At 46.2% G+C, this 20,059-nt stretch overlaps 2 protein-coding genes across 8 annotated transcripts in view; one reads left to right on the top strand and one right to left on the bottom strand.

Annotated features, from left to right (window-relative positions):
• Window positions 1-13,072, bottom strand: part of LOC119172130 (BICD family-like cargo adapter 1) — a 202,250-nt gene extending 189,178 nt beyond the window's left edge. Inside the window, exon 1 of the mRNA XM_037423139.2 lies at window positions 12,195-13,072. Coding sequence (XP_037279036.1) covers window positions 12,195-12,470 — 276 coding nt within the window. The 5' untranslated portion in view covers window positions 12,471-13,072. The remainder of the gene's footprint in view (window positions 1-12,194) is intronic.
• Window positions 13,073-13,631: 559 nt separating this feature from the next.
• The window catches only part of sti (citron rho-interacting kinase sticky), a 135,938-nt gene continuing 129,510 nt past the window's right edge, over window positions 13,632-20,059 (top strand). For 6 of the 7 annotated variants that reach the window (XM_075890000.1, XM_075890001.1, XM_075889999.1 and 3 more), the window contains exons 1-2: window positions 13,638-13,759; window positions 17,159-17,401. In XM_075890000.1, the coding sequence (XP_075746115.1) occupies window positions 17,173-17,401 (229 nt within the window). In that variant the 5' untranslated portion in view covers window positions 13,638-13,759; window positions 17,159-17,172. Of the gene's footprint in view, window positions 13,760-17,142; window positions 17,402-20,059 lie in introns of all 7 variants that reach the window. The other variant, XM_075889996.1, reaches the window with a different exon arrangement.

Here is a 20,059-nt window from a genome sequence, read left to right as displayed (position 1 = left end):
TGGTGGCTTAGTGGTTAACGCCTCGCATTCACGACACGGAGGTCCCACGTTCGATTTTGCGCGCCAGAGTCTTTCTGGATTTCTTTTTCTTTCTTCCGTTTTCATACATATAGGTACGTATACGGTACATGACGCCGACGCCGGCAGTGAAATCCAGTCGAGCATGTCCATATAATTGCTATCGCAATAAAACAGTACGTTAGCGTGTTTACTAAATGCGGGCATGGTGGTATACAATAGAGTAGTGAATATTAATAGAATAAAAAGGCTCAGATTGGGCGCAGAAGTCCAGTAAAAATTTAAAAGGAGGTATAAAAAGTGCTGTGTCGTGTGCGTATTTAATCACACATAACATAACCGCTACATTTATTTGTTTCTTTCTTCCGTTCTTACTTTCTTTGTGGTAACGCCCAACATGTATACAAAAATTATAGCAGCGGGTTAGTAACAGCATTAAGAATCGGCTGAGCGCCGCGAAAATTTCTCGAAGTATAAAAGTCGCAAGAATGACAAGCGTTCGCTGCACCGACCACACTGAGTTGATCAGGTCAATTACAAGTTTGCGCAAAGGACACGAAGACGTGAGTGGGCGTTATACCAAATGAAGACAACCACGATTGCTGGCATATTTTGAGATGGCCAAACGGAAGTTCGGCACACTTTTGAAAAAAGAAAACACGCATTGGCCTTTGAAAGTAGCATATGTAAAAGGGAAGCATCATGATCTGCGTATATCTATGGCGTCGTGTACTGTATACCTGTTACAACACTGGTGGTGACAGACAACAGCAGACCTTTCTCTTCTTAAGCATTCCCTCTCCCTTTCGCAGCGCCCACAGTTGTTGGCTACCCTACACTGCTGATAGTAGCCTTATAGTGTAGCCCTAGGGCTGCACTGTACAGAGCTACCATAGGGTTACCCCTGAGAAACGTAAAGGGTATGTAGGCGAATCCGTGCACTACACATCAATCGCGTGGTGGCTCAACCATCGCAGTGCCACAGTTCTCTACAGTTATCTTTAGGCAGCTCTATGCCAACTTACAAAAAGGGTTCAGCTTAAATTGAGGACGACGCAGTGAGCAATGGAAAGAAAAATGGTAGGTGTAACCTTAAGAGACAAGAAGAGAGCAGAGTGGATTAAGGGACAAACGGGGGTTAAGGATATCATAGTTGAAATAAAGAAGAGGAAATGGACATGGGCCGGGCATGTAGCGCGTAGACAGGATAACTGCTGGTCATTAAGGGTAACTAACTGGATTCCCAGAGAAGGCAAGCGGGTTAGGGGGAGACAGAAGGTTGGGTGGGCAGATGAGATTAAGAAGTTTGCGTGTATAAATTGGTAGCGGCAAGCACATGACCGAGTTAACTGGTGGAACATGGGAGAGGCATTTGTCCTGCAGTGGACGTAGTCAGGCTGATGATGATGCCAACAGTGCCACGCGCCCCCACCTGACATGACGTCAACACTAACCGCCTTAAAGCTAACACGCCGAGGATTATCTAGGAGCCTTTGAAAAAGACAGGGCTTCCTATGAAAACGACGGCCAGCCCGTTATACTTTCTCCTGTTCAACCTATTCTACAACCAGCACTGGTGAGCGCACCATGACATGTTCTGGTTGTGCTTCTTTTTTTTTTTTTTCCTGTGCCTTCGTCTCCTGTGTACCGCCCACGCAGCGCGAAACTCTGCAACGCCTATGTTAAACTTATATTGACTAGCGAAAATGATTTGGTGGTTTACCATTTCACGTTCGGAAAAACGCGGCATGGCTGTAAAGCTAAGTAAACGGAACCTCAAGAACACGATGTGGAAGAGGCTACGGCGCGAGGAGCAAACAGAACGCCCCCCCCCCCCCCCCCCAAACCATGCATGCAGGTCTCTTCTCCGTGGTTGGCTAAGCTCGGCGGCGTTTGCCCGCTTTATCGAAAGCGGAAATTTTCGGACACATTCTTCGCCGTCTACAGAGAAGGAAGAGTTTCATTTCTGGTTTTTTTTCTGTTTCTTGCCCCATTTCTACGTCGGTTACCGCGTAATTTTCGGCGTCCTCGCCTGCTCCGTGTTTCCTCTGTTCGTATTGGACGACAACGGTGAACAGCGTACACAAGAAGGAAGGTAAACACACGTACATATATGACAACGCACCACGTCGTTTCGGTGAAGTTGTACAGTACTAGCAGTTTGTTGGCTTACGCGACGGCTGCGGCGGGGAGTAGCAGCGCACCACAACGTCGTATTCGTCACGCGGTTATTGCAGTCTGCGAGACCTGCGTCAGCAAGCGTAATAATCTTATCGCGTTACCTCGCGCAGCTAGAACGTTTGCGGATCAGGGCATGGTGTACGTCCGTGTAATTATTGAAGCTATATCGCCTTATAGAAATAAAAGACGCAGACTGTTCGGCACCCCATCAGTTGTGGTCACGGAAGGAAATGGGCTACCTTCATCACAAACGTCAAACTTACTTTGTTTAATCTTCTTTAACCTACGTAATTTTCGACCACATGTTTCAAGAGTAGATTGACGGGCCTATATATTCTGCAGACGGATTCAATAAAAAACGCCAGTTGTTAGCGTCAGCACTGCCTCTGTTTTTTCTTTCCTTCTTCCGTGCGTTTAAATTTAGCTGCAACCACTCGACATCCAAGATAACCCCAATGCAAACCATTCTAACCAGACTATTACCACGGTACGGTAATATCCGTTGAGTAAACGGTATACCATTACAAAATTTGTCGAAAAAATAAGTTTGATAGATCCAGACACATTAGTCCGTGTACTTAGTGATGTTCCCTTACAATACGTGGACAATATACCCGTTGATGGCGGCTGCGGCTTGCACCGAAATTGCGGTGCACAGACGGCTCCACGCGAGACAGCCGCCTTCGTCGGGTCTCGACCCCCAAAACAATGGGCAGATATGACAAGTGTGGGCTTCTGCTTACCGTCTATGATGACGCGCTACACAGTGCATGCTCCATGTACTGGCCTGCTTACCCGAAGGTCGTCGTATCGAATCCCGGCCGTGGCGGACGCATTTTGATGAAGACGAAGTGCCCGAGACCCGTGTCCTTAGACTTATAGGCGCACGTTAAGGAACACCAGATGGTCGACATTTCCGGAGCCCTCCACTATACGGCGTCTCTCATAATTGTATGGTGGTTTTGGGGACGTTAAACCTCAATAATTATCACTGAACGAACGCTGCTGCTCCCGCATGCAGTTGCGTTTGCGAAACGAGGCAGCCGGGCACCGATCCTGCGGCGGAGTGTCACTATGCGTTCATGGTGCGGTAAACACGGCCTTGCAAGCGAGCCGTCGCAGACAACTTTGTGCCTCGTCACGTACATACGCGCTTCACTACGCACGATATGCGGTCACGGAGTCGACGAATCCATGGACGCTGTATCATCCACCAGCGACAACAACCTGTGGGACACCAGATCTCTGAGGGGTTCTGAATTCCCCGGGGATTCAGATCTCTCGCGTGTGCTGTATAATAGCCTCTATAGTTACAAGCTTCAACCTGTAGTTTTTCTGGGCATTAAATTTAAACTCTTTTATGATTCAATCAACCATTTTATCTTCCACTTCAGCAAGTAGAAGGCATGGTGAGAAGAAGCTCCCGTGAGCTTGACTATAGGCTTCCCGGTATATTAAAAACGTCATGCATTCGAGAAGCAGAAATTCGCCTTGGTCGTGCCAACCACGTCCCTCAAACTTTTGCCGCCTTGTGTACGAGCAGATTATTCGCGTCTTATCGACCTTCGCGATGTCGAATGGCATGCCAGATATTTTACGTTCCGAACGTTTAAAATGCCTGTCGGGTATACGTGTGTCGCATTAGATTTCCCTCACTTGTAGCCATGGCCACGGGAGGGAGAAATGTCCGACGCTCCCCCGCTCCTTCGAAAATGTTAAGGTTGTATGCACATGTGTGCATATGTGCAGTACAGACGCATACATACAAACACGCACACAGACAAACTAGACATGCTCAGAGGGCTAACACCAAAAATGGAATCTTGACTACGCGCCCCTAATACATACCTCGGCTATAGGTTTCGACATTGATAACATTTTCGCAGCGTGATTTTAGAATTCCTAACTGGTAAGCCACCGCCGCAAAAAGATATGAACTAGTTATTACAGTTCCTACTAAAGACAAGACTGCATCACAAAGTGTCATCCGATGTTGCGTGCAGCGGTAGTGCAATGCTCGTTCTCGGTTTCCTCTCTCTCTCTTCCCTTCTTTGTAGTACCTCTCCTCACCCCCGCGTGCCTTTTCTTCGTTTCCATCGAATATGCGGCTGCTACGACCGGGATTCGAGCCCATGACCTGCGGGTCAGCAGTCGAGCACCAAATCCACTAGACAGCTGCGGCGGGTAGCGCACAGGGTCGCAAACCGCCTACCTTTTATTGGCGACCTTCCCATCTTTCCTGGCTTTCGTTACGCTGTATCGTTTTCATACTGATACAGACAGCAAGACAGATGCATACGTCTATCAGTACAGGCCGAGGCAGTCGAGTTTGTAAACAATAACACAATTGTTTTCGATTGAGAGCAGGCGCTATAAATGTTAACGTTTATAGCGCTTTTGAAACAGTTTCATTGACCTTTTCAGAGCGCCAAGATAGGGTAGCGCAAAAACAAAAAAAAAATACTGATACAGGCTCAGAAAAGGAGCACACACAGCTATAAGCTCAGAATTGCTGAAAAACACACACGCCACAGATTCCAGTAGCGGAGGCAGTTTTTTTTAATTTTTATTATTTGTAGGGAGGAGAGGGGCTTAAACCATACGCGTGTACGTACACTCGCAAAACTAATAAAATTTCGAGAGAAATCTTGAATCCCTCCCGCCCCGCCGCGGTGGTCTAGTGGCTAAGGTACTCGGCTGCTGATCCGCAGGGCGCGGGTTCAAATCCCGACTGCGGCGGCTGCATTTCCGATGGAGGCGGAAATGTTGTACGCCCGTGTGCTCAGATTTGGGTACACGTTAAAGAACCCCAGGTGGTCTAAATTTCTGGAGCCCTCCACTACGGCGTCTCTCATAATCATATAGTGGTTTTGGGACGTTAAACCCCACATATCAATCATTGAATCCCCCTCCCCTGCGACCTCCCCCTCCTGCCTACGCCCGTGAGCGACACTGCCGCTCTCGTCTCTGGTTATCGTCACCTTCTGGAGTAGTACTTGACAAGCATGCCCACCTTCTCCCTATTTCTCTGGCGTCCTCTTTTATTTAAATTTTAGTTTCTCTTTTCCAGTCTCCCGCTTTCTGCTCGATCGTATCGTGATGGAATCACGCGTGCAGGCAGTCAAGGCAGAGGCACGCGTAGGCTCATCCCCTTCATCTGAGGGGTGCTTCACCGCCGCCGGCACTAAACCCTCCGGCGCACGTACTGAAAAACCCCGGTGCTGTAACTCTCGGCGCCGAACCCCGTCTTTCAGCCACACCGTGCTTTCAACGTAACGTACCCTCCCTTCTCCACTCACCCCCTCCTATCTAACCGGCTCGGGCGCGCGCTCCGCACAATGAGCCCCCCCGCGCAGCAGCGAGGGACAGAGCAAGGAGCCATATGCACGGCGTGCCGTTGGACCCGTAGCCCCGGTGTAACGCATGTGTACACAGACGTGTGGTGGTAGCTGGGGGGGGGGGGGGAGATAGGTTCAAGTTGCATGCACGAGTGAGCGAAACAACGACAGAAAAAAAAGCTAGTCAAAACGTTGGGTGCAAGTCCCGAAGCAGAGGAGAGTACGGAAACCATGCGTTTTAGTCATGCGTTGAAGTCACACGCAAGATAAAATGAAAACCTTCAGAGAAGGTTTGCGTTATATACCGCTGCATCAAGGCTTCCTTTCGCCACCGCTCAGCCCCTCTTGCGTTTATTAAGAGTGTACTCTCTCCCTTACTGTGAGTGTTCGAAGGCAGCCCAGCTGGTCTTTTTCCCCTAGCGTTTTCCTTTCCCTCTAATGGAAGGAAGTAGGGAGGGAGTGAGAAAAAAAAACATCAACTAAGTAATTCTTTTTCGAAACGAAAAGTTTGCTGGGAAGAGAGAAAGACCAGAGGAGGGGGAGAAATCGAAGGCCACATTTTCCCGCGTACCTGGCCCCCCCTCTCTCTTTCTCTCCGTACCCTCAGCTTCAGTACGTCCTTCCAGCTCGACTCCGAGGCGCCATCGAGAAAGGATCGTCACGTGCCCGGGAGTGTAGCGGGAGCCCAGACCGGACGTCCATACAGCGTTAGCTACACTAGCCCCCATCCGAGTTAGCGCGTGCTTGCGAGCGTGGCGGGCGTAGTAGCAGCAGCTGCCGACTTGGGTTGCAGCTGAACTGGAGCGGCCGGGAAAAAAACGAAAGAAACTAAACAAAAAAAGAAAAAAGGACCCAGGAACGGGGAATTGAAGGAGAAAGCCATAAGTGCGCCGCGCATTATGGTCCCGAGCGCCGCTCTTGATCGCGACGCGACGCGCTGGTAAAAATGTGTGCCTCCGTCGAATCGGCGAAGCTACCCGAGCGAGGCCTTCACACAGACGCATCTCGCTCGCTGTTTTTTTTTTCTTTACTTTCTTCATCTCCGCGTTTTATTTTCATCTCGAATAGACGCCGAGTAGCTTATATGTGACTCGAATAAGAAATAAAATGTTGTTATGGGGGGGGGGGGGGAGGGAGAGTGCAGTCCCACTACGTTTTTCCGTAAAACCGCCGAAGAATGATGGCTGTTGTTGGGTTTTCTTCGCGCTTTCTCGGTGAAGCGAAAGTTGTAGGAAGGTTATTTTTTTCTTCGCATTTCCTCTTTCCTATATGTAGGCCTACACACTTGATTATATATATATATATATATATATATATATATATATATATATATATATATATATATATATATATATATATATATATATATATATATATATATATATATATATATATATATATATAAGTTAGCGTCGGTGACCTTCTTCAGGTTCGGGAATGAGAGCACATCTCGTACACTCTCGCCAACGTGTGGGCGTGTATACTGCCTATATGCGCCATATACAAACGATTCAGCGCTCATAAAGTGCACGTACACAGAGGTTCAGGAGTTGATAATGATTGATATGTGAGATTTAACGTCCCAAAACCACCAAATGATTATGAGAGACACCATGACCGGAATAAACTTTCTTTTTCAAAAAAAAAAAAAAAAACATCCGCTTCCGCAATTAGCTCGGGCTTGTCCTAAAACTATAGTTGGCTCAAGTTGTGTCCAAGTTTTCCCACTCTTTAAGAGCCCCGCTGGTCTTCTGTGGCTTCCATCCCAACGACTGAAATGAGCCTTGTGTGTCATCGTCATTGTCACGATAATATTTATCCTCTGAAAACGAAAGCTTCTTTTAGCGTCCCAGTGATCGCCGACTGTCCATGCCGTGTGCAAGGAAGGTGGCATTGCTTGTACTCGCATAAGTGTATCACACACAACTATAGGATTACAACTCAGTCCCACATGGTATATATACAACGCACAAAATCACACGTATACTTACTAATGCGACGTATTACGGAAACAATCATGAACTGACATCTGATATACACAGCAGGTTATCGGTGCCCTATGATGTATAGACAAGATAGTGGATATCGAGAGGAACGATGACGTCCGGAATGTGAATACACAAACGTGTTGGGGAAGAACGGCATGATTAGATTAGCCCGATGGTTAATGAAGAACACTGACGCCATCTCGTGATCGTATCAGCTGGCAAATATTATTATTATTATTATTATTATATCCCAGCAGTGACAACGCTGTAGCTTACGACGTCCATCGCCTGTATGAAAGCAGGCGCACTTGCATATTATGTCATGTCACGAACCTTAATGAACCTGATCCTTTATTAATACGTTAAATGGATTAATTAAGGATCGATTTTCCGCTTACAGGCTGTGTACACACGAGCGATTAATGCTTACCACATCTGAGGAGCACTCGCTGTGCTGGTGCGCGGGAGAACGACTAATTAAATTTAGCTGCGACGATTCATCGTACCGTCGTCTCGCGACCACAGCCGTCAATAAGGCGAAGACTCAGGGGAAGAAGAAGAAAAACGGGGACGTAGCGGAGGTCGACGATCAATGTTTTTTTGAGAGCCATAGCCCAAATGAACGGCCGCCTAATTAGCGGCAGAGCCACGAAGAGGAACTGACGAAGCAGTTTGTCAGTATCCGTGGGTTGTGATGGCTATAAGCGCGTTCTTAGCTCAAGATGCCAACAGTACACAACGTGCAACCTGTGCGTATATGGGGCTACACGTATCGCATGGCTCTGTGTGTACTGCAAGGTGCCGAAGGCTGTAGCGGTAACTCGAGAAAGGATTCTGCAACAGCGACTCAAGCGCACTTGCGCTGTTTGAGCGCTTTTCTTTCGTTTTCCAATTATTTTTTCGGCTCTTCGTTGATACGATACATAGTATACGTGTGTAGAAGCGTAACTCACCGTCTCTGGCACTAATGTAATTGGACGCGTGGCTCAGCAAAGACAAAAAATGCTGAAGTAGTGAAGAAACAATCACAACAACAGGTATACGTGAACAGCGAGACAAACGCGAAAGCAGGCGAAGCCATTGCCACGTTGGTCCTTTCGGATTGCCTATCAAACAAAAGCCAAGTTATCACCATTACACTATCGTTGAGAAGTATCGTGTATAATGTGTGCTGCGAAGCACGAAATAGGTGTCTGCATACTTTGTTTTGTATCGTTAACTGACTGCATAACACTTCAATTATAACACTAGCTGTGGCATTCACCCGCTTAGGCATATTATAACCAGCACTGCCGGTGAGAGACGGTGCATACATCTGGTTCATAATTAGTTCGGGTAATAATAGCAGCAAGGACGTGTGCGATTGCTTGTCCATCTCTCGTCTTCATATATATAGCGTTAAAGCTATACCGTAAAAATGAACCAACAAGTCGCCCAACAAGTCACTCTATACTGAAGGACGTGTGCAAGGATTCCCGTTCGAAAAGTCGGAAAATGAAGTGATGACCAGCTTCTCAGAATGCCCCCCCCCCCCCCTTCAAATGTGAATAGCCCCTTCCCACCCTTACTTCCACCTCAAGGTGCGGCCTGTCTTGAGGCGCGCGCATGAGCGCCGCTGCAGGGTAATCGCGAGCACCGTTGTCGTGAAAGTGTCATGTACGACGTGCAGTATGTCTAAACTTTCCTCGTACACGGGGAGAGGAGTTAGCCTCAGTCATTATCAGTTAAAGCGCACGAAAAACAGACAGGAAGAGAGGACAAGAGCTTGTCCTCTCTTCCTGTCTGTTTTTCGAGCGCTTTAACTGATAGTTATACCATGCATATCCAACTAGCTCAACTTTCGATTCTGTAGCCTCAGTCACTTTATTTCGGAAATGGCGATATTTTGTGCGCACTGCCACTACAGTGCAACCGAAACGAATCGGGCTCCGTACCGTGTTTTAACACTATACGTGCCGCACAACGGAAGCGGTGAATTTGCGGAATGCTCGGATCAGTCGCTGCTATTGTCGATAACGCGGCGAATTGCGTGGCTGCACGTAGAGCCGATATGCCGTTCTGGAAACGTCCATCAAGGTTAACGATCTGTCTGCGGGCACGTGTCGCGTTTCGGTACTGCTCTGTTACGTTGCCATGGCGACCAATCGCCCCCTTGAAGAAAAACAGAGCGGGTGTTTTTTGCGCGCGCTCAAAAGGGAACACTGACGTTCTTTTTTTTTTTTTTTGTTAACGTGTGCGGTGTTTTCACTTATATATTGATGACGTAGTAATCCACGTTCACGTTGAATTACGTTAAGGATATTAATGCTTCCTTAAAAGCCACAATTTCAGCTGACGTTCCTATGCGTGTGGCTTAGAAGTGTGGCAGCTTGGGCTAGTTGGTATGGCATGACGATAGTTATAGCCCGAGAACAAAACGACGACACAGAGACAAGAAGGACCAGTTTGCGTCCAGTTTTCGTTACACTAGTGGTTTCACTTTTGGGCTTCCGCAAGGTTCTTGGGGGGAGTGCCAACACGCGTTGTATAGCAACATGGGTGGAGGGGGGGGGGGGGGGGCTGCCGCGACAGGTGCTGAGGTATAGCTTGGAAAGAAAGAGGGGGAATGCCCTCTTACCGTACCATAACGTGGTCGCCGCGTCTGGTAATCGAACCCTTCGAATGCCACCACAGTGCGCTGATCAACCATCCGCCTCGAACACACGCGAGTGCCTTACATCCGACGACTTGTTCACATCCAGGCGTTGAGTCTAAAATTCCTATACGGTAGCGGAATGTCAGACGTGACGTTAATACGTCACGTTCATCGTGTTTTGCATGCGGTCAGACTAATCGGAGGCAAGGTTGATTTCATTATGCAAAGACCCGGCCAGTTTTTTGGCAGAATAGTATGTACATACGTGAACAATATGAAAGGGCACGGTGAGTTTGAGTTCACGAAAAAAAAAACAAATTAACGGTTATGTGCACGCGCGAATCCTGTGGTGTCGATGGACAAAGAGATAAGTTTCCACGAAATAGCTGATAGCTGAACTAGTTGGTTGGTATTCGTGATAAAAGACTGGGCGTGTGTGAACCCGTGCCACAACGTTTGTGCCCGTGTTCGCACGCCGCGAGGCTTTTAACAGGATGCACTTCCACGCGCGAGTGTTCCGTTTTATGAACACATTCCGTGCTCGACAGCTGCGTTCAGTCAGTATACACGAAGGTAACAGGGATGGTTTCCTTTCATACTGCTCGCGACTGTACGTGCTAGGAACGTACGCACACATCAACGCACTGCAAATCGGCAGGGTTACAACACTCACTGAAGCAAGGACCGCAGCGACAGGTGTTCGGATTCCCAGACGGCTGTAGTTGTACTGCGGATCAGCTGCGATAAGTGTAATCGCCCCCGACGGTGTGACTCACATCACGGCTGAACATGTGCTACAAGCTCGTCCATCGGAGACGGCGAGGAAGCACGGTTTAAAACAATAAAAAAAATTTTCATCACGCATTTTTTTTTAGAAACTGGAGCGCTCTTCACGTTTTTTTTTTTTTTTGCTTGTTTTGGCGAGCGGTTTTCGGTGGTGAAAGCCTCGAAATGCCTGTTTTTTTTTTTTTTTTTCTAGCGGGCTCAGTTTTAACCTCGAAGTCGGTAACAAAATGAGCGCGCGTGAGGAACGAGCAGTTAAACGTTCAACTCGCCAGACAGCGTAAAAATAAATAAATAAAAGAAAACTAACAGTGGGCACTGACGAAAAAGCAACGCCGAGGAAAGTGCTCGTACAGAGCTGTCAGCCAAACCACTACGCTCTTTTTGTTTTTTTTAACGAAGTGAATTGTACACTGTTGCAGTACATGTCCTCAAAACGTCCCGCGGTTTTCTCCCCCTTGAAAGTGCGAAGCTGGGAGTTAATTCGTTGGGCGTTAACTATAATTGACGCTAACTGTGAAACTGAGTAGCGAGAATTAGTGCTACCGTTGTAGTGACACCAAGTAAACAAATTAATTTATCGCGAAGCGTCAGGACACGTACACTTGTAAAAGATGGCTCATACCTAAACGCTATATACGCGACTGTTATAATTATTGACCAAAATCTTAATTTCGTGGTTGGCTCAACTGGTATAGCCGTCCGATAACACATCGAAAAGCGTTGGATCGCAATAGCTAGTCGGTTGAAAGACGATCTTGAAAGTGTGCAAAGCGAAACGATTTCATCTCATTCAGGACAATTGTACGGTTGTGTCGTTGTACGGCTCAAGTACAGACGGCTTCTCTCTTAAAGGGAACACTTGTGTGCCGGGTATGTCTAGATTTCACTTTCTTGAAAAAACCATAGTGGCTTAAGAAAGGAAGGAAAGGCGGGGATGTTAACCAGTCTTAGAGGACTGACACGCTATACCCTGCAATAGTGGCTGAGATTTGCACAGCACTACTGGTGGTTTCGGCACTAGTCGTAGCGTAATGCAAATCGGGAAGAACGTTCACACATCCGATGATGGTTGGGAGGTAATCAGTGTAAAAGATGCTCATTCAAGCGTTCCTTTAAACTGTGGACCGTACGTGTAAATCGCTGCAATCTATCCCCCAAACACGCGGCGAGACAAAACCCATGTGTTCAGATGTCCAGCGAGCACAACCGAAGTATTGGCCGCGCGATTTTCGAGCATGCAGTGCTCACCTCGAGTTTCCTCGAGTACTCCTCGGTGAGCCTTTCGTTCTGCCGGCTGAGGTCCGAGTTGCGCTCGAGCAGCTCCTTGCCGATCTCGGCTGCCAGCAGAAGGTCCTTCTCCTTCTGCGCCAGCTGAGAGTACACGTCTCCGGGCTCGGAGTCGTCGTCTTCGGGCGCCACATCGCGGCCCCGGATCTCGTGCAGGTAATCCTCGAGTTCACCCAGCATGGGAGTGTGACTAGCGCCGGTCGTCGGCTGCATCCCTTCCAGCCGGCAAGCACACATCACAGTACTCACGCATCAGAATTGAGAACGCGTCGCCAACGAACAAACCACACGAAACAGGGGGAAAAAAAAGCCGGAGTCGCACACTCAAATAGACAACACTCGCACGACGAGACGACGTTCGGGAAATCCAGCCAGCGTAGCGGGCGGCCAAATGTCAAGCACCGAATCGCTCAGGCGAATGACACCGGTGGTTGAGACGCGAGCCGCCGATTGGTATCCATCGGGGAGGGCGATGCGACTGTCAACACACGCACACAAGCTCAATCAACCGCGGTGTCTCTGAAAGAATGCCGTTGCCATCTGCTGGCGCATTTTCAATAGCGATGCGGTTGCCGCCGCTGTATCGTGTCACATCTAGCTAGAGGTGGATCCGTGCACTTTGAAACGCCCGAACAGGGCCGACGCGGGAATCGTCCAGAGCGCGCGCCTCGCATCGGACGTCCCGAGTGATGCCGCGCTCGAACGCGACTGCTTTGCCGCTTGCTTGCTTCACTCCCGCAACGGCGCTTCGCCTCGCTACCTGACGCCGGTGGCTCGACGAGAGAGGGTAGGTCGACCCGCCGCCCGGAAAATTACGAAAAGGTAAAAACAAAATTCGCGCGCGCGCTGTCTCGCGTTCCGCCGGTGTCCTCCTCTCTCGCCAGGTGTGCAGATACGTCATAGTGGCGGCAACGTCATTTTGTCGTCACGTGTTGGCTGACCAATCCTAAGAGTTTGTTGAGTAGCAGCGCCTCGAGCGGCGATGTATCTTGAAAAACTGTCACAAGTCTCGAAAGCTACGATTTTTATGCACTATGGTGCCTGCAATGTTTTAGGCACTCTAAGGTCCGACTAAGCAAAAAAGATGAAAATTTGTGAGGTAATGGTAAGCCATGCACGCAATGCTTGAAATTTGCAAGGTTTTCCTACCCCGTATGTTGACTGTCATTCTCACTTTCACCGTATGCATGAAGCAAAACAATGGCCTCAAGATTTGTGAAAGTTCAATTTTAGACAATTTTGTGTTTTATAAAAGAAATTAAAGTCAGAATATTAAAAAAACTTTCTAAATAAATGAATTTATTTTATCATTATTTTTGAGCTAGCAAAGCTGAAGCTCAATTGTTTAGATTTTGAAAACTTAGGACAAGCTTAGCCTAACTCAACTCTTTCTCCGGACAACATTGATGCTGGCGGCGTCGTTTTCTTGCTTTTGAGGTCTTTAAATGCAGTTGAATGCAAAGCTCGCGGTAACTTCGAAGAAACCGCTCTTTTTAATGGATTAACCGCTACTGGTCGTCGGCGACGTAAGTTTAAGTTTATATCCCAATGCTTTAGTCGCTATCTGAGTCGAGAACTACTCGACACCCGGTTGTTATCGCTGTCTGAACCGTTACGATATGAATGGCCATTCGGTTTGAAATTGTTTCCGAAAGCCGCTGCACCGGACGCTTAGGGGATAGTTCTATGTTTCAGGCGTAATTGCAGTGAATAACATAGTATGCAAATACGTCGGGAGGTTCGTGCCGATGGCGGAAAAGCGACCGCATCGGAATCTTGGTTTATTTCCTTTAGTTCGACTGCCATTTATAGCAAGTGAAGAGGCGGCGGCGGGTTTACCGGATCGAACTGTTTAATGGTGCGCGAAGCGCTCTCTTCTGCGCATAAAAATACTACATCAGATGAGGAAAACGCGTATTGTCTTCCAACTTTCGTTTGCGGGAACGTAGCATGTATGTATGCGTTAATTTTTTTATATTTATTATCGGTGCATTCAAACACCATCTACAAAACGCTCTCCTCTAGTTCGGGCGCCTGAATCAGATGAGCCGTGTGATTCAAGCAAAATATGCTTGTTTCTTTTTTTTTTTTTTGAAGGCTGGGTCTATACTTGTGTGCACCCTTACTTTTCGAAAGCAATCAGGTGTGAGAAAACACCCAATTTCGTGTCTGTGTGTGGCAGAGGCGCGCCTTTTTTTGTGGTGCCTTGAGAATGTGCCTTTGCATGCGTTGCCTGTGCGTCTTCAGCTCACTGCCTACTATTCGCGCGAGTTCTCAGTCTGTTCGGTAAAACACGTGCGTCTTTCGACTACTACCTGTCGATGTAGCGGTTATGGAGGGATCTGGCTTCTGTATGGTTCTCAATATCAAAAAAAAAAAAAAAGAAAAGGTTCGCGCTTGAGATTTTTTTTTTTCTTGTAAGGTAATAGTCTCGTGTTGTGTTTTCTGTTGTTTTCTGTTGCTGTTGCCGCTAAGTGTGTAAATATTTTCATGTAATATAGAACTGTAAATATAGTTTGATGACAGCTGCGCCTTATTAGTTATTAGTATTAACATATTCAAATTACGTAGTACTTCTCTGGTGGAGCATTTCAATAAGTTCGAAACAACGAAATCAGAGTTATTGTCACAGACATTGCAATGAATGCTGTATAGAAAAAGACAGAAAACAAATGTTTGAAGCACTTATTGAGAAAGGACGAAAGCTCAACTAGCTCTGCTGCTCAGTGGAATCAAGCTTATTACAAAAAAATACAGCAAAATATTAAAAGCTGAAGATTCAATGGAAAAAAACTTGTCAAAAATAGACCCAGTGTATGAATGAGCAAATGCAATGGCGATTTTCCATAAATTTACAGGGTATGGTTAAAGGACATGCCGGTATTATGGTTCACTGTAGGTGTATAGTCGGAGCATTTGTGGCTGCTTGCATATCACTCTGCTCTATTTGGCCAGGTCATCGCAGTGGTGGTAAATTTAAGGAACTAGAGTTGGTTCTCAAAGGAGTGATGAAGCACCGTTTCTTCAATCCTGAGAAACGGTGCTTAATCACTCCTTGGTGAACGAACTGTTTTCAAGGAAGATTCAATTTCCATGTGAGCTAGGTGACAGAGATATGGAGCTTGCAATTACCTGCTTGTGTAAAGAACCTAGCTTGGTGGTAATAAACTGACTTTTCATCATCACATGCATTTCGGACATACGTATCTATGAAAAATCGGCACAATCATTTCTGCTGCTTTGGAACCTAAACTTAATCTTGCGATGATGCATTTCTTTAGGGGCGAAGCTCCTATTAGTCTAACCTTGTCACGCGTAACCGACAGAAGAAGGGACGAGAAAGAAAAGAAGGCAGTATCTCCTGAACAGTATAATAGACGGCGCTGTCTCATAGAAGTACATACAAACTGCAGTTGAGTGAGGATTTTCTAGATGGTGCTGTACTGCTACTCTCCGATCGGCTGCTGCGTGGGCTGTGCCTGGGTAGGTGGAAAACGAGTGCCTCTTTCAGTCTCCTGGATAGTCGCCGTATGTGGCGGATCGTTAGTGGGGCATGGACGAAGCAGAGCGGCGGGCGTGTTGACGCTTGCGCTCGGCTTCCGTGGCTCACGTCCCCTCGGCATTACCCGCGTGCCATCTGCGATCTCGAACGTGATTGGACGCATGCACGGATGAACGCTTCGCCCTAGTCATCATCATTCACTCCATGGATATACTGGGATTTTTTTTTTTCTTGTAGAAATCACCATAGTCACCATCATAGATGTGTGCAGTGTGCCCATTCACTTGTGGGGGTGGGGTAAAGGTTCGTCACAGTGCCCCCTCACTACTATTTCCAGTTAATTGTTTTTTTTTTTTTACGGGTGCTTGCTGGATCATAACTTCGTATGTCCCATTTTTTTTTCTTTTTTTCGTAATATTGCACTACATTGGTTATCTAGTCCTTATGCAGAGGCCTAAGTCATTTGGTATGGACTAGCGAATGCATATGTTTCTGCAATAGGGTATGCATTTGGGCCGATTGTTTCATAATCTTCCGTAGAAAAAAAACCGTAGCATATTCATGGAGTGAGTGATGATGACTGGGACGAAGTGTCCGTTCGTCTGTATGTCCTGCCGGTTATGCCTGACGCAGGACTAACTTAAACTAAGAGAAGCTTCACCACTAAAAAAAAATGAAAAAGTGCCAAAAGGACTAGTTGAAGTAAGGACACAAACGACTGCACTGACTAACAAGAAAATGTATTTTATTTTTCCAGTCCACTTATATCTACCTCACCGCATTATCAAAGACACCAAAAAGGGGGAAAAAACGTATGTTTAGCGCTGTTTTCTACTGGAGGGCATATGTTTCATTGTGTGTAGTTGCTGCGCCGGCACATATACACTTGCACACATAAAAGCACTTGCATCAACATACATGTCTGGATACGTTCTTTTGGTCGTATATGCGTGAAAAATACCAAAACCTGTTTTGCGCTCATCATCATGCATGCACGGCTCTGTGGAGCTCATGTCTTGTTTCTCCTGCCACGAAGAAGGCTCTCTTAGCTGATGTGGACGCTGCAAGTTCCGCCTCTCCTTCTGTTGCTTCTGATGTCGGGCACCGTCACACCTCTCATTACAAAACCTTACTGGCAGGTCACACTCCACGGTTAGTGCACGCGTTTTTTGTTTGTTGTGGGGACATAAAAGTGGGTGGCGCATTCATTGCATGTCCAGTGTATCATTTCAAGGTGACAACTTGAGCACAAACTAGGCTAGACCACAAAGAATTAACAAAATAAATGAAATGCTGGTGCAGTTCTCCTCTCGTCTTTTTGCTGTGGTCCATCCTGACATGTGCTTAAGTTTTCGTCTTTGAAACTATATGCACCAAATAGGCCTGACAGAAGTTTTGTTATTGAAGTTCACGCGTGTCGCAGTTCGACAACACAAGATGGCTCACGCTGGAGGCGGCAACGGGAAGTCGTCTCCCGCCCGGGAACCGATCGCACTGCGTTCGAACAAGTTGAACCACCTGGTCTTGGGCCGGGCGAGCTGCTCAGTGCCGAACCGTCACCTGGCTAGCCGCGACAGCCTGCTGGATGCCCTGTTTGCCCTGTACGACGAGTGCAACAGAGAGGTCCTGCGCAGGGACAAGAACGTCTCCCTGTTCCTGGATAAATGTAAGTCCACATTTCACTAAAAAAAAAGCGTAAAAAGGGCATTTTTTTGTCCTACAACAATAACTGTCATTGAAGAAGAATGGCTATTTGGGCTAGTTGGTTTGAATTCATGGTAATAAGGGCTGCAGCGCGAACACGAAGGTGCTAGAAGAAACAGACAAAAGGCGAAGCACGGAAAGCAAACAGAACAACACAGCGCTCGTGTTGTCCTCTTAGCTTTCCGTGCCTCGCCTTTCGTCTGTTTCTTCTAGCACCTTCGTGCTCGCGCTGCAGCCCTTATTACCATGAATAACTGTCATCTTTCTTGCGTTTCTTTCATTGCACTACCGCCGCGGGCACGGCACATTCAGGTCACGAATGACATGCGCGTTATCAACGTAACATACATACATACATACATATACATATATACATATATATATATATATATATATATATATATATATATATATATATATATATATATATATATATATATATATATATATATATATATATATATATATATATATATATATATATATATATATATATATATATATATATCGAGAGTCTCTCTGCGAGCAGTTACAGGGAACCTGACAGGAATGTCAAAAGTACACAAAAGAGAAACTATACCTTGGTTTAGATTGATAAAACTGATAAACTATGCTCCGAGAAATCTGATGTGCTAATTAAGTGCCACAGTCATAAGTTCATTATTAGCAGAGAAAATCAAGGTCGAACTTTTATTTTTAAATTTCGAGCCGAAATCTCTGCGTGTGACGTTACAAATTTCAAAATGTATTTTTCACATTTTCACAACATTGGCTCGATCAAATTTCCTGAAACTTCGCATGCTAATAGATATGTGGCAACCCGATGACAGTCTACTTCATCTTAATCGATTAGAAACTACGCAGGACCTAGTAGACCCCTTCAGAATCTGGGAAGTCACGGTTTTTGGTGCGGGATTCTCAAGGTCGCATCTCCACCCGCATTTTTTTTTCTTTTTTATGTGTTTTCTAGGTTACCAAGCGTCATCTCGCGGTAAGAGCAGTTTTTTGGTGATTGTAAAATTGTACTTTACTAATACGCAAAAATTGCTTTACTCTTCAGTGTCCCCTTAAATAAAATCGGGTCGTTTCTCTAAATAACAACACGAATGGCGAGAACCCCCAACAGAGTGTCCTAGTGCTTGGGAATGCATTGAATATATCTTTAATACCGCCACCTTAAAACAGGAATTTGGTGTGGCATCTCAGTGACGGGTCAATAGTACAAGCCTGACGTCATGGGAAGACTGCAAGTTGCGACATACTAGCAACAACTGTCTGCTTTCTGTCAGTCGTACATGGTTCAGATAAACAGCGACGAGTGAATCGTAGTCCAGAGAGGCCTTGACAGCGATTTCTGAAATTCAGGCTGCACGCAGGACGCAGATTTCGCGAACTCGTTCAACTGTGTTGACTTGCGACAATTACTATGGCGGGAGGGGGGCTTGCTGGTTTACAGGGAGACGAAAATGCAAAATGAATATAAAATATTTTATACATTTATTTTGATTGATAACGTGTTGTCTGGCTTCTGTGCGTGGATAGTGGACACCATGGAAACAGAAAATGTTCCTTTTAGCATGCCTCAAAATTGGGCCAGTGCTCTTTTAAAGGGGCATTTGTTGGTGGAATTCGAATGGAAGACAGGACACATTAGGCAAGAGAGAGACAGCGGTCCACGATAGTAGCGGTTGTCGTGCACATTGTATTAGGGACTGTTGTATGTTCATCACCGAAGAAAGTGCTTTTTATAAAGTATGTGCAAGGGAATAAGTTTCTAGCCTGCTAAAGTGAAGTGGTTTAAACGGATAAATTGTACTCTAAGAACTGTAATGCCGTTAATTTGACCATCTTAGTTTTATCAGTGCGGGAGAAAATTAAGGTCAGTCTCATTTTTAAATTTTGCGCCAAAAGCTCTGCACGTGACGTCACGGTTTCTTACTTTAGCAACACTGACACATTGAAATTTCCCAAAACTTGCTGTCTTAAGTCTATGGCACTGTTAGACGACTGATTAGAAACTATGTAGGACTTAGTACATGCCGTCAAAATCTGTCACGTCATGGCGTTTGGTGCGGGGATCTCAAAGTGGCGTCGCCACCCATATTTAATTTTTTTTTTGCGTTTTCTCGCTTACCAATTCGTCTTCTCGCGACAAGCGTGGTGATTTTGTAATTGTGAAAAAGTAATTTACTGATAGGAGAAAAAGTTTTCTGTTTTGTGTCCTTTTAAAGGAACATTCACAGAGACTTCAACCATTTCCAAATCGTTGCTCCAAACTAGAACGAACGCCAGACTTGCATGGAAAGCGCAGCACCGTCAGAGTGAAAGCGGTAAGAGCGGCATTTCTAGAACCCGTTGTAAACTTTGTTTGGGCTAATAATACAAGTACGCTTGCAAGCCACCCTATACGTTATAAATCATTATTTTTGTCAAATTGGGAAGCACAAACTGTGCCACTATTAGTCATTCTGTGGAGTGAGAAGCGAGGTACCCGTTACGCACTTGTAAGAGATTATGGGCATTTTAAACATGCAGTGGCTAATCATGATGAACAATCATTGCTGACAACTTTGTGACAGATTGGAAGCATTCAACAACCCACTAGTGACACAATTTATAT

This window comes from Rhipicephalus microplus, chromosome 3 (assembly GCF_043290135.1).
Source record: "Rhipicephalus microplus isolate Deutch F79 chromosome 3, USDA_Rmic, whole genome shotgun sequence".
NCBI classification, from domain to species: Eukaryota; Metazoa; Arthropoda; class Arachnida; order Ixodida; family Ixodidae; genus Rhipicephalus; species Rhipicephalus microplus.
The sequence above is the reverse complement of the archived record's forward strand: the minus strand, read 5'-3'. Positions and strand labels throughout refer to the sequence as shown.